The following is a 13,707-nucleotide window of genomic DNA, read 5'->3' as shown; positions in this document are numbered from 1 at the left end:
GTGCGGTTTATAGGCTTTTATGGGCGGTTACCAGGGTGTGGCCATGACATTTTTTTGTGTGTTTTTATTTGGTTACCAGGGTGTTTCCATGGAGTTTTTTTGTGTGTTCCTATTTGGAGACCAGGGTGTTGCTGTGCAGATGGCATGGTGTCATGGGTGGTTTCCAGGGTGTTGCTATGAAGTTTCATATGTGTTTCTATTTGGTTACCAGGCTGTTACTATGCAGTTGTGGGTGGTAACCGGGGGTTGCTATGAAGTTTCTTGTGTGTTTAATTGTGCAGTTGCTAGGGTGCTATGGGTGGTCACTAGGGTGCTGCTATATATTTGCTTGAATGTTGCTATGCATTTGCTCGGCTGTGTTGTCCTGACCTGTGTCTGTGTGTTGCAGAGGTGCCGGGCAGGAGGAATGAGAAGTTCTACGACTGCTGTAAGGAACCGTACCCTGACGTCACCTTCACCGTTGTCATGAGGCGGAGGACGCTGTACTACGGGCTGAATCTGTTGATCCCGTGTGTGCTGATCTCCACTCTTGCTCTGCTGGTGTTCCTGCTGCCCGCCGACTCTGGAGAGAAGATATCACTGGGTGAGACGCCTGCAAAACACATTAATATTACATCAGAAAAAGTTACATTCACACATAAAATACAGCTGAAGCCTGAACTATTCGCCCTCAGTACACATTTCTAATCATAATAGTGTTAATAACTCATTTCTAACAGCTAATTTCTTTTCTCTCTGTCATGATGACAGTAAATAATATTACACTAGATATTCTCTAAGACACTAGTATTCAGCTTAAAGTGGCATTTAAAGGCTTCACTAGGGTAATTAGGGTAAAGTCAGGGTAATTAGGCAAGTCATTGTATAACAGTGGTTTGCTCTAGAGACAGTCAGAAACAAATAATGCAACTTCCGGTTAGGTGAGCTATGGAGTAGGATGTGTTCGCTAGGATGTTCTGCAGAATTTGCTAATTTTTCAGAATTAATGCACATTTTTACCTAATATCAAGTGTCGCAGATAATTGTGCCTAACGGAGTTCATGTTAAACTAATTCAGTACAACGAAGATGAAAACCTAAAGGCAATAAAGGGGCTAACACACAGCCATCAGAAATATTTAGCTCCGAACTACGGTCTAGAGGTCTGCATTTGGTCTGAATGGGTTTGAATAAATTTCCGAATAACTCGCGGGAGCGGTCGGTAACGGGTTTAATTTGGGACGGGAGCGGGCTGTCTAGCAACATCGCTCCCGACTCCCGAGCGAATGTATGTGTGTAAATGAAATAGCGCGATGCTGTGTTTAGGTTGTTTGTTGCTGTGTGTATGTGTGTGTATGTGTGCGCACGCGCGAATGAGAGGTGTGTGTGTGCACGCGCGAATGAGAGCGAGAGAGAGCTTTGCCTGTGTGTGTGTGCTTGGTGCTTATGTGTGTGTGTGTGTGTGTGTGTGTGTGTGTGTGTGTGTGTGTGCGTGTGTTAGTGCGTGCGCGTGCGAATGAGAGAGAGAGCTTTGCCAGTGTGTGTGCGCTTGGTGCTTGTTTGTGCGTGTGTGTGTGTGTGTGTGTGTTAGTGCGCGCGCGCGCGAATGAGAGAGAAAGAGAGCTTTGCCTGTGTGTGTGCTTGGTGCTTATGTGTGTGTGTTAGTGCGCGCGCGAATGAGAGAGAGAGAGCTTTGTCTGTGTGTGTGTGTGCTTGGTGCTGTGTGTGTTTATACAGACAGCTTGTTATAGGCTGTCTGGACTGTATAGCTGGGTGATTTTCGGTTTTGTTCTCCCGCTCTTTATCGGGATCTGGCGCGGCGGGTAGAAAACGGGGCGGGGCGGGCAGCGGGACAACAAATGCTTAATATAAGCGGGAGCGGTCGGGTTCGGGCTAAAACCTGGCGGGAGAATTCTGCGTAGAATTTTGGTAAAAATCTGCGGATTTCTGCGGAATTATTTTGGGAGTATCCTGCGGAGTATCATAAGTAATATATTAAATAAAAAGTAATAAATTACTGAATAAAAACTGAATAAATTCAGTTTTACACATTTACTCAAGTAAATAAACAGAATTAATAATGGGCTAAAAATCTGCAGAAATCTGCGGAATTCTGCTGAAAATCTGCGGAATTCTGCTGAAAATCAGATTCCGCAGATTCCGTGTGGGCCTAGCGATGACTTATCGACCATCAAAAGTGAACTTCAAGCCGTGAAGGCGGAATTCTCTAACACGATGGTATCGAAGCAAACTGAAATATTGACATTGAAAAGTACGGTGAAGGATATGGACATTCTCTTTCCACATGTTCGGATAACATCACGGTGCTACATGAAAAGGTTGACTCTTTCGGCTACTTGGATAAAACTAGAAGAAACACATATTGCCTAATGGGGCTAATAATTTTGTGTGCAGAGTTACTGAAGTTTGTCCTGCGCGCTTGCGGTTTTTTTAGTTACTTCTTTGGTTTGGTGCGTTAATCTTATCGTTACTATTATTCAAAAGAAGGTAATGATTCGCACTCAATTGCTTCGTACTGTTTTTATTTTTACTTTTTCTTACATTTTACATGTGATAACAGACAGTCTGTTATCGACCGTAAAATGTAAGAAAAAGTACAAATAAAAACAGTACGAAGCAATTGAGTGCGAATCATTGCCTTCTTTTGAATAATAATTTTGGCCCTAAAAGGGTGTTTACAATTTAAAACTGCTTTTATTCTAGCCGAAATAAAACAAGTAAGACTTTGTCCAGAAGAACAAATATTATCAGACATACTGTGAACATTTCCTGAATCTGTTTGGGAAATATTTGATATAAAGTATTCACAGGAGGGCGAATAATCTTCGACTGTACATTTAACTTCAGTTCGTGCTTTAGTTTTTTAATGTTTGTTGTTAAACCTGCTCTGTGCACTTCATCTTTATTGAAAAGCAGTGATAAAAGTAAAAGAGCCCCCTGCAGAACACAGAATATCTCTGATGGTAATGGGATTAACAGAGAGTTTCTCCTGAGTAATCTCTAATCTCACTGGTGGTGCTCGCTGATAAATGAGTTTCAACACCGCAAACAAGAGCAGCTGATTTTGCAATATGTGAGTGTCTAAAGCGCAGTGTGTGTCTTTAATTTCATGCTGTCTTAGTTCTGTGTGTGTGTGGGCGGCATCGCTTGACTCTCTGTGTATCACATTATTGCATTTTAAATCCACTGGCTCCATTCAGAATTGCCACAGTCTATACTATACTGCAGTTCAACAAATAATTAGATGTATTAATAATTCTCAACCTTAAATAGTTTACAACATTTCCATATAAACATTGATTTAATTTGATTTTTGTTGCTTATTACAATAATATTAATACATATTTTAAAGAGTTAAATGTGACAATGAAATAAAATGCATACGATATTTGTATATTTAGTGTTATTATATTGTCAATCTAAATAGTAGTAACGCATTAAATATTAAATATACAGTATTATATTTCTATATTTAATCATTATTATTAAATGTATTTTTTTTAAATATATAGCATCAAATTATTTAGGATTGATTTGATTTATTTCTATATTTAAATGTAAAATATACTATATACTATATTATTTTATTAATAAAACATACTATATTATTATTATTTAGTCGTAAACTAATTCTAATATAAATAAAAAGGACTAAATAAGATAATATAGTGTCATAATAATATAGTTTTTATAAATTATAATTATATATTAATAAATTATTAATACATAATAATATAGTACTCAATATGAATATATTTATTATATTTATATAATAAAATATGTATAATATATGTGCTATATGTAGTATTATCTATATAATATATAATTGCAAGTAAACATTTGTACATAAACATGTGTTTAAATAACATACTTGTAGGCTGTTTAGTATTTTGAAGTAATTTAGTTCATGTGCATCTGTACACAGATTTAAGATGCATTAATGCAGGGGTGTCCAAGCTCGGTCCTGGAGGGCCAGTGTCCTGCATATTTTAGTTCCGACCCCAATTAAACTCACTTAAACCAGCTAATCAAGCTCTTCTAGGTATACTAAAAACTTCCTGGCAGGGGTGTTGAAGAAAGTCAGAACTAAACCATGCAGGACAGCAGCCCTCCAGGAGTTTGGACACTTCTGCATTAATGAATGAAGACCATTCAGATTTGAATAATTGTTTGTTTGTTTTTTCTGCCAGGAATCACAGTTCTGCTGTCACTCACCGTCTTCATGCTGCTGGTGGCTGAGATCATGCCTGCCACCTCCGACTCGGTGCCTCTGATTGGTGAGTCCACCTGTCAATCACGGTTCAGAGGGTGGTGCTTCGGCTTTATGTTGATCTGTGGGTTTAAAAGGATGAGAGACCCTGAAACTCAGACACAGCGAACTGCATTCATCACATTAACGTCCTATTCCTGCTTATGAATCCTCCATGAATGGGCCAGCTGGAGACCAGAGCCATCATTCATGCTGAAATGGGGCGTCTTTACAGGTGAAAAGCCCCCCGCTGATATCTGTCTGTTCCCCAAAGCTCCATTACTGAGAAAAACCATCAAACAATGACAGACACCAGAGAGGATTTTCACAGGATTATGAGTTCATAACCTCATTTTTGAAGATTCGGCTTGACTTTCAGCAAAGGAGAGACGTTTAGCAGAATGTTCAGGCTGCTGGATGTTTGCATTATTTGTTTATTATATACAGTTGAAGTCAGAACTATTAGCCCCCCTGAATTATTAGCACCCCTGTTTATTTTTATTCCCAATTTCTGTTTAATGGAGGGAAGATTGTTTCAGCACATTTCTAAACATAATAGTTGTCATAACTCATCTCTAATAACTGATTTATTTTCTCTTTGGCATGATGACAGTAAATAATATTAGACTAGATATTCTTCAAGACACTTCTATACAGCTTAAAGTGACATTTAAGGCTTAACTTGGGTAATTAGGGTAAATAGGCAGATTAGGGTAATTAGGCAAGTTATTCTATAATAATGATTTGTTCTGTAGACTATCGAAAAAAAATAGCTTAAAGGGGCTAATAATTTTGTCCCAAAAATGGTGTTTAAAAAATTAAAAACTGCTTTCATTCTAGCCGAAATAAAACAAATAAGACTTTTTCTAGAAGAAAAAATATTATCAGACATACTGTGAAAATTTCCTTGCTCTGTCAAACATCATTTGGGAAATATTTAAAAGAGAAAAAAAAATCAAAAGGGGGCGAATAATTCTGACTTCAACTGTATATAGGTAATCCGTTAATTATAATTATAAGTAAATTGTATTTAATATTTGTATAGTTAGTAATTGTAAAATAATTTAATAATTATTAATACATCAAATATTTTTTCTGAACTGCATATTTTTAATTTTAAGTAACAATTGTAGTAATATTTTAATACATTTGTTGCTTAGAATTATGATAGATTATAATTAAGAATAATTATTTAGAATTATTCATTTCTATCTTTACTTTTTGTGCATTGTATTTATAAAAGTGTTTATTATTAATAATAATAATAACTATTATTATTATTAAACGAGTCTTGCATTGAATTAAACATTTAATTGTAAAGTAGATCAACTTTAAGTGTGCATTTCACACACACTTTTTCACTTTTCTGTAGATAAAATCTTTTAAATAATTAAAAATTATTTAACAGATGATGTGAAATATTTAAGTGAAAATATTTAAAGGTTCTTGTCTCGGATTTAGGGTGTGTTTGTGTTTGTGTGTGTGTGTGTGTGTGTGTGTGTGTGTGTGTGTGTGTGTGTGTGTGTGTGTGTGTGTTAACTGAAGCCTTCTTTTTTATAATGGTCACATTTTCCTTTCAGACACACATGACTGAAGATCTCAAGAATGCCACACACACACACACACACATATACATGCACACAGTTTGGTTTTTGTGGTTTATGAGGACATTCTATAGGCATACTCTAATTCATTCATTTTCTTGTCGGCTTAGTCCCTTTATTAATCCGGAGTCGCCACCGTGAAATGAACCGCCAACTTATCCAGGACGTTTTTTACACAGCGGATGGCCCTCCAACTGCAACCCATCACTGGGAAACATCCACACACACAATCATTCACACTCATACACTATGGCCAATTTAGCCTACCCAATTCACATGTCTGTGTGTATGTGTGTATCTGTGACTCTCTGCGTGTCTAACTCTGTCTCTGTGTGTGTGTGTGTGTGTGTGTGTGTGTGTGTGTGTGTGTGTGTGTGTGTGTTTCAGCTCAGTATTTTGCCACCACGATGGTGATTGTGGGCCTGTCAGTGATCGCTACAGTGCTGGTGCTGCAGTATCACTATCATGATCCAGACGGAGCGAAGATGCCCAAATGGGTAAGATAATGGATCAAGACAAATAAACACTCCTATATATGCATGCCCCTATAAAGTTGATATTTCTTTACATATATCATATTCACTCACAGGCCACTTTATTAGGTACACCTGTCCAACTGCTCGTTAATGCAAATTACTAATCAGCCAATCACATGGCAGCAGCTCGATGCATTTAGGCGTGTAGACATGATCAAGACGATCTGCTGCAGTTCAGAGCGAGCAATGGGGAAGAAAGGGAATTTAAGGGAGTTTGAATGTGGCATGGTTGTTGCTGCCAGACGGGCTGCTCTGAGTATTTCAGAAACTCCTGATCTACTGGGATTTTCACGCACAACCATCTCTAGGGTTTACAGAGAATGCTCCGACAAAGAGGAAATATCCAGTGAGCGGCAGTTCTGTGGGCGCAAATGCCTTGTTGATGATGCCAGAGGAGAATGGCCAGACTGGTTCCAGCTGATAGAAAGGCAACAGTAACTCAAATAAGCACTCGCTACAACCGAGCTCTGCAGAAGAGCATCTCTGAACACACAACACGTCCAACCTTGAGATGGATGGGCTACAGCAGCAGAAGAGCACACCGGGTGCCGCTCCTGTCAGCTAAGAACAGGAAACTGAGGCTACAATTCACACAGACTCACCAAAACTGGACAATAGAAGATTGGAGAAACGTTGCTGCTCTGATGAGTCTCCATTTCTGCTGACACATTCGGATGCTCGGCTCACAATTTGGCCTCAACATCATGAAAGCATGGATCATCCTTATTAATATATACTTGTTATTGTGCATTAATTTCCTATTACTTTTTATGGTTTACTGCATTACTCTGTAGTGTTATTAGTATTATAACCGGAGTAAACAGCTCAGTTTTCTCAGCGTCTGCATTCGGTGTTGAAGGTCAGAGAGTGTTTTCAGTTCTCCTTCAGCGACGGCGTGCTGTGAATCTGAATCACTGCCGGACACCAGCACAGATTTATACTAAATGCATGAGACGCGACACTCGGAAACACACTTTCCCCAAATCTGTCTTCTGGGCACACTCTTTACATCGCACACATCAAATACTCATGTCCATTTTTTGCTTTAAGACGCATGTGTCAGGCCTGCCGTGTCGTCAATTACAATATTCAAGCACCAATTAGAAGGACGCAGCAATCACAAGATTCATGAAGATTTATGAAGAATTAAGATGCTAATATTAAAGGCAGCACAGCGGCGCAGTGGTTAGCACTGTGGCCTCACAGCAAGAAGGTCGCTGGTTCAAGTCCCGGTTGGCTCAGTTATCATTTCTGTGTGGAGTTTGCATGTTCTCCCCATGTTGTTGTGGGTTTCCTCCGGGTGCTCCGGTTTCCCCCACAGTCCAAACACATGCGCTATAGGGGAACTGATCAACTAAATTGGCTGCAGAGTGTGTGTGTGTGTGTGTGTGTGTGTGTGTGTGTGTGTGTGTGTGTGTGTGTGTGTGTGTGTATGGGTGTTTCCCAGTAGTGTGTTACAGCTGGAAGGGCATCCGCTCTGTAAAACATATGCTGGTTAAGTTGGTGGTTCATTCCGCAGTGGTGATCCTGATGAATAAAGAGACTAAGCTGAAGGAAAATGAATGAATGAATGAATAAATAAATAATTAATGCGAGTTCCTATAGAAGGAAAACCCCAATTTAAAGTGATAATAATGTATTAGTTTAAAACAGGATGCAAATCAAGTAAATCTAAGAAATAATTTAGTAGTTACAGCAGACCACTGAGCCATGTTGTCGCCCATATTTATATATTATTTGGTAGAACTTTTGATATGGTGTACAGTACAGCTTTTGTAGCAAAAGTTGTGAGTTACATTAAATACACAATATTATAAATGGGGGAAAAGTCCAATTGAAACAGAGAGTTGCTCCATGCAAGAAGTTAATACATTTTTGTAGCAAAAAAATACAAAGACATGCATGAATATATGACGGCATGCTGTTTGCAATAGTAAATAAATACAGTTCCAGGCATAAATGAGTTCATGCCCTCACAGATCCCTCCTGTAATATTTCCTACAGGATGCTTTATACTAATATATTTGTGCACGTACATTAAATTAGTCAGTAACAAAGACAAAACTGGAGCTGATCTAACAAAACAGCTTAAGATGATGATGCAAAAATAAGTACAACCCAATGCATATAGTGAAACATATTAAATAAAATGTTATTAAATTGGAATAACTTAATAAATCAAGACAACCTTAAAAGTCATTACATTTAGTTGAAATTGTCTAGTTGATTATTTTCTTCCCCAAAATCTCATTTGAATTTAAATGTATTCATTCATTCATGTTCCTTCAGCTTAGTCCCTTATTTATCAGGGGCCGCCACAGTGGAATGAACCGCCAATTACTCTGCCATATGTTTTACATAGCGGATGCCCTTCCAACTGCCACCCAGTTCTGGGAAACACATTTAAATGTATTATTTCCCTATTCATAAGGATGTTAGAAGACCAAACTCTTATTTTAATAAATATATCACTGATTAATAAAACTGTTTTGTTTACATGTGGTCTATATTCATTGAGAATTGATGAAAATATGAATGTACTCATTTATGCTGTGCACTGTGAGTAAAGCAGCGAACGCCTCCGGAAAACCCCAACAGCATGATGATGAGTCACCTTAATTGATTCAGTCATATTGACTCAGCGAATCTCTGAGTTATGCAAATAATACTGCTGAGCTAATCAAGCATGGATGAATGAGACTCTTGCTTGTGTGTGTGTGTGTGTGTGTGTGTGTGTGTGTGTGTGTGTGTGTGTGTGTGTGTGTGTGTGTGTGTGTGTCTGTTTTTTTAATCTAGACACGTGTTCTGCTCCTGAACTGGTGTGCGTGGTTTCTCCGTATGCGGCGTCCCGGCGAGGACCGAATTCGTCTGGCCTGCCATAATAAACCAGCCCGTCGCAGCAGTGTGTCCAGCGTGGAGCTGTCGGTCAGCCAGGGGGCGCTGCAGGCCGCCGGCGGGAACATGCTTTATTTTGGCTTCAGAGGGATGGAAGGCGTCCACTACACGGCACACGAATCGCACAGCGTCCTCTGCAGCCGACTGATGGCCAACAGTGAAGATGACGTGCTGTTGCCGGGAGCAACGATGCCTGTGTTTGGGGGTGGGGCTCAGATCAGGGGCGGGGTCACAAGTGGGATTGTGGGCGGGACATTGGAACTAGAACTAGCCAAAATTTTGGAGGAGGTGAGATATATCGCTAAACGATTCCGCGACCAGGATGCGGATGAAAGTGTGTGTAACGAATGGAAGTTCGCGGCGGCGGTAATCGATCGATTGTGTTTAATGGCATTCTCCATTTTTACTATCCTCTGCACTATCGGGATCCTTATGTCGGCACCAAATTTTGTAGAAGCCATTTCGAAAGATTTTTTCACCTGATTATTTTATTTTATTTTAGTTATTTATTTATTGTATACCGGGATTGGGCTTTCATGTATGATGCTATCTAGGACTGAGCGAAATGCCGAATTTAATTTTGCTGACGAAAATTTGTATTAAAAAGTTTTATGCACTTTTTATTCACTTTATTTTCCTCAATTTAGTATTTATATAAACTGGAACTAGCCAAAATTATGGAGGAAGTATCGCTAAACGATTTCGCAACCAGGATGCAGACGAAAATGTGTGTAACGAATAGAAGTTTGTGACTGCGGTAATCGATCAATTGTGTTTGATGGCGTTCTCCAGTTTTACCATCCTCTGGACTAATGGGATCTTGATGTTGACGCCAAATTTTTTAGAAGCCATTTTTTCATCTGATTATTTATTTATTTTTTTTATTTTTTATTTTTTTACTGGGATTGGACTTTCATATATGATGCTAACTAGGGCTAAGCGAAATGCTGAATTAGATTTTGCTGATGAAAATTCGTATTACGATGTAATGCACTTTTTATTCACTTCATCTTCCTCATAGTTTTTAGATTTATTTCCATGAATGAGTTTATGTTGATAAATCAATTGAATGTTGATTCATTGATTCGTTTGTGTCACTTCAAAATTTTTACAGAAGTCTTTATGTTTTAGTAAAAAAATGCACATTTAATTTGTTTATTAGAAGTAGAACTAGCCAAAATTATGGAGGAAGTGAGATATATCGCTAAACGATTTTACAACCAGGATGTGGATGAAAGTGTGTGTAACGAATGAAAGTTTGCGGCGATAATCGGCCATTTGTGTTTATTGGCATTCTCCATTTTTACCATCCTCTGCACTATTGAGATACTGATGTTGGTGCCAATTTTTTTAGAAATTTTATTATATTTTATTTTATTTATTGTATACTGCTATTGGACTTCATATATGATACTAACTAGGGCTGAGCGAAATGCCGAATTTGATCTTACTGACGAAAATGAGTATTACAAAGATTGTATGCACTTTTTATTCACAGGTATCTTCCTTATTGTACTATTTCAATTTATTTCCATGAATGAGTTTTTGTAAATGAGACAAACTTACGGAAGATATGCAGTAAATTGCCGTAACAATTTCACAACCAAAAAAAAAAAAAAAACTTGAAAATTTGTGCAGCAAATACTGGTCAATTGTCTAATGCAGTTCTACATTTTTAAATCTTGATATCGTCACCAAATTTCCAAATTCTTAAAATTAGTTTTTTTCTGTTTTCATATCATGCCAAACGATTTTACCAAAAATACCTCGTTATTTAACGTTTTTGCACACTCAACAACCAATATTATTTGGATAGAACCGTAATAGAAATGCTAATTTGACATGCTAAATAGTGATGAGTGATCTATCAAATTTTATTTTGCTGGTGAAAATTAAGTATTATTGTAACGTTTTTGCACGTTTTGTTTGTCCTCATTTTCCTCGTCCTCAGTTTAATGCCATTATTATGTTTTTGTTTTGTGTCACTCCAAAATGTGGCTGAACGATTTAAATAATGTAGCCATTTTACATACATTATGACTAAGTAGGTGCGCAACTATGATGCTAACTACACATATAATAAATATATCGAATAGCAATATCTCAAGTTTGTAATAAAATAAGCAACAAGTATCGCAATGATTTTATGCAGTTTAATTTTATTTACTACTGCGTGAGATTATTTATTAGCATAATTGATATAAACAAGTGGCATTACTGCTAATAACACTAGTAGTTTAGTAATTTAATTTAAATGTAAACGAGTTTGTCGTAAAATGAATTAAATGTTAATTAATTGATTTCTTGCATTTCAAAATGTTTATATGTATTCAAATGTTGAAGTAAAATATTGTGTAGGAAAATGTAGTATGTTTTTTTGTATTGTAATTTATATATATATATATATATATATATATATATATATATATATATATATATATATATATATATATATATATATTTCCTATATTGCTCAGCCATAATAGTAATATGATAACCTTTATTACTCATTTATCATGTGTAAAATAACCTGCCATGAACACAAATCATAAGGCAAACCAGCCTGATCTCATGAGAAAAGTAAGTATTTTACATTTTGCCAGTTTAGTGGCGAATTCGTACGAGTTCAGTCGTATGAAATTGTACGATTTTAAAAAGGAGGCGTGTCACCTAACCCCACCCCTAAACCCAACTGTCATTGGGGGATTAGCAAACCGTACTAAATTTTACAAATTAGATCGTACGAATTAGCTACTAAATCAAAAAGTTACGAATTGCTGTGAGATTGTGTTGGGCAAACATGCTGGTTTGAGCTCATGTCTTTAAATTCATAGATATTTGCACAGATAATATCTTATAAACAGCAATACATATTTCCATCGTGTCCTCTGTAGGTTTTTAATGACTGTTTTCATGTGGGTGTTGAAGTGTTTGATGTGTTTTAGTGTAAAGTCCAGTGGAACTGCTGCTTTTGAGCTCTTTTCTAAATTAATACAGCACTTTTCATTACAAATTGAATTAAAATTCAAATGAAACCTGTTTTGGACCCTGCAGCATCATGTTTACTTGTTATTCAGGCTTGATAGGCTCACAAATGTGCTGTTTTAAATGGAAACTTCATCATTTCAGTCTTGGTAGCAAACAGCAGATGAACACACTTGTATTATTACATTATTAAGCATAGAATTTAGGTTTTTAAGAAGTCTATCTTTTCCAGTTTTATGGCCGTTTCCCAGCATCACATCATCTTTCAGGTCTCCTGTGCCGGTCTGTGAACCTTGTATAAATAAATGTATTTTCCTATTAAAAGATTCTGTTTTATGTGCTTCAGAGAGCTGTGGTGGAGAGATTTCAGAAGCTTTGAGTTGCAGCGTTTCATACCAAGTCAATTGCACAACAATACTGCATGCAACAATCATTTATTTTCACATAAAAGCACACCTTAGTGTCAAAACATATTTTGTCAAATCTTCTGAAGTCTTTTGATCATCTTTGACTGAGGAATAGACTGAATTCAGGTTAATTCGCGAGCAGAATATTAATGCAAGCACGAATTATGAGAATTTTTATTTCAAGTAAAAAATTCAGCATTTTTTTTCATTTTACTGTTAAAGTATAAGTTCTTTTTAAATAAATTTAAGCTTGTATTTAATAATTGAATTATCACATAATAGGCCACATTGTCTTCTGTTTTGAATCAAAAACGCAATTCATTCAGCATATTATCAATTACAAATAACGAAATGTGACTAAAAATCCAATAATTTGCATCACATAACAGCTTATTACTGTGGATGGGTTTCATAAATATCATAAAACAGCTGAGATATAACATTTTTTACTTTATGCCTTTTGATCGTTAAAAACAGACCGAATGTTTCGAATTTTGCACCGAATTTTTACGTTTACTTATCTACGTTTATTTTAGAATTTCCACGCTAGCCTGCTCTAATGACGGCGCCTGCGTTTAAGCGGTTGTTCATCTTTGTTTTAACAACCAAATGGACGCTTAAGTCTATTTAAATGATTGTATTTGAATTACATTACAACATCTATGCTGTAAAAGTAACCTTATGCAATTTAAAATAGTCATATAAAGCTTTCACCTGAAGTTCGTTGGCTGAAAAACACTGTGTATAGTTCACGCATCATATAATGGCCTATTACTATTGATAGCTTTCATAAATATAATAAAACAGCTCTTACCTTACGCCTGTTGACCGTTACAAACGAAGCCGAATTTTTCAATTTCGCGCCGAATTTTAACGCTTGTGATCTCCGAATAGCCTCGCCCACTTTGTTTTGATTGGCCAGGTCAGTCACGTTATACGCTTGACGAGCTTATGCATCAATATCAGCACATTTTGAGGGAAATTTGGCAGTGCTAATGCAACGAAACTCTGATAAACTTTGAGGAAATCTTC

At 36.9% G+C, this 13,707-nt stretch overlaps 1 protein-coding gene and 1 long non-coding RNA gene across 3 annotated transcripts in view; one reads left to right on the top strand and one right to left on the bottom strand.

Moving 5' to 3' along the window:
• Positions 1-10,925, top strand: part of LOC101882451 (neuronal acetylcholine receptor subunit alpha-7) — a 33,189-nt gene extending 22,264 nt beyond the window's left edge. Inside the window, exons 7-10 of one of the 2 annotated variants that reach the window (XM_087311536.1) lie at positions 389-583; positions 4,190-4,276; positions 6,240-6,349; positions 9,185-10,925. In XM_087311536.1, the coding sequence (XP_087167662.1) occupies positions 389-583; positions 4,190-4,276; positions 6,240-6,349; positions 9,185-9,766 (974 nt within the window). In that variant the 3' untranslated portion in view covers positions 9,767-10,925. Of the gene's footprint in view, positions 1-388; positions 921-2,609; positions 3,073-4,189; positions 4,277-6,239; positions 6,350-9,184 lie in introns of those variants that run through there. The other variant, XR_015525992.1, reaches the window with a different exon arrangement.
• On the bottom strand, positions 71-13,602 carry LOC141380857 (uncharacterized). Its single transcript, XR_015526113.1, has 3 exons — positions 13,490-13,602; positions 4,215-4,331; positions 71-592 (listed from the first exon to the last, which is right to left on the bottom strand). It is a non-coding gene; the product is annotated as an uncharacterized LOC141380857 (long non-coding RNA).
• Between the last annotated feature and the right edge of the window lie 105 nt (positions 13,603-13,707).

Source organism: Danio rerio, chromosome 25 (assembly GCF_052040795.2).
Source record: "Danio rerio strain M-AB ecotype USA chromosome 25, GRCz13ab, whole genome shotgun sequence".
In the NCBI taxonomy this organism is placed as follows: Eukaryota; Metazoa; Chordata; class Actinopteri; order Cypriniformes; family Danionidae; genus Danio; species Danio rerio.
Note: the sequence above shows the minus strand (reverse complement) of the source record. Positions and strands in the feature narration are given on the sequence as shown.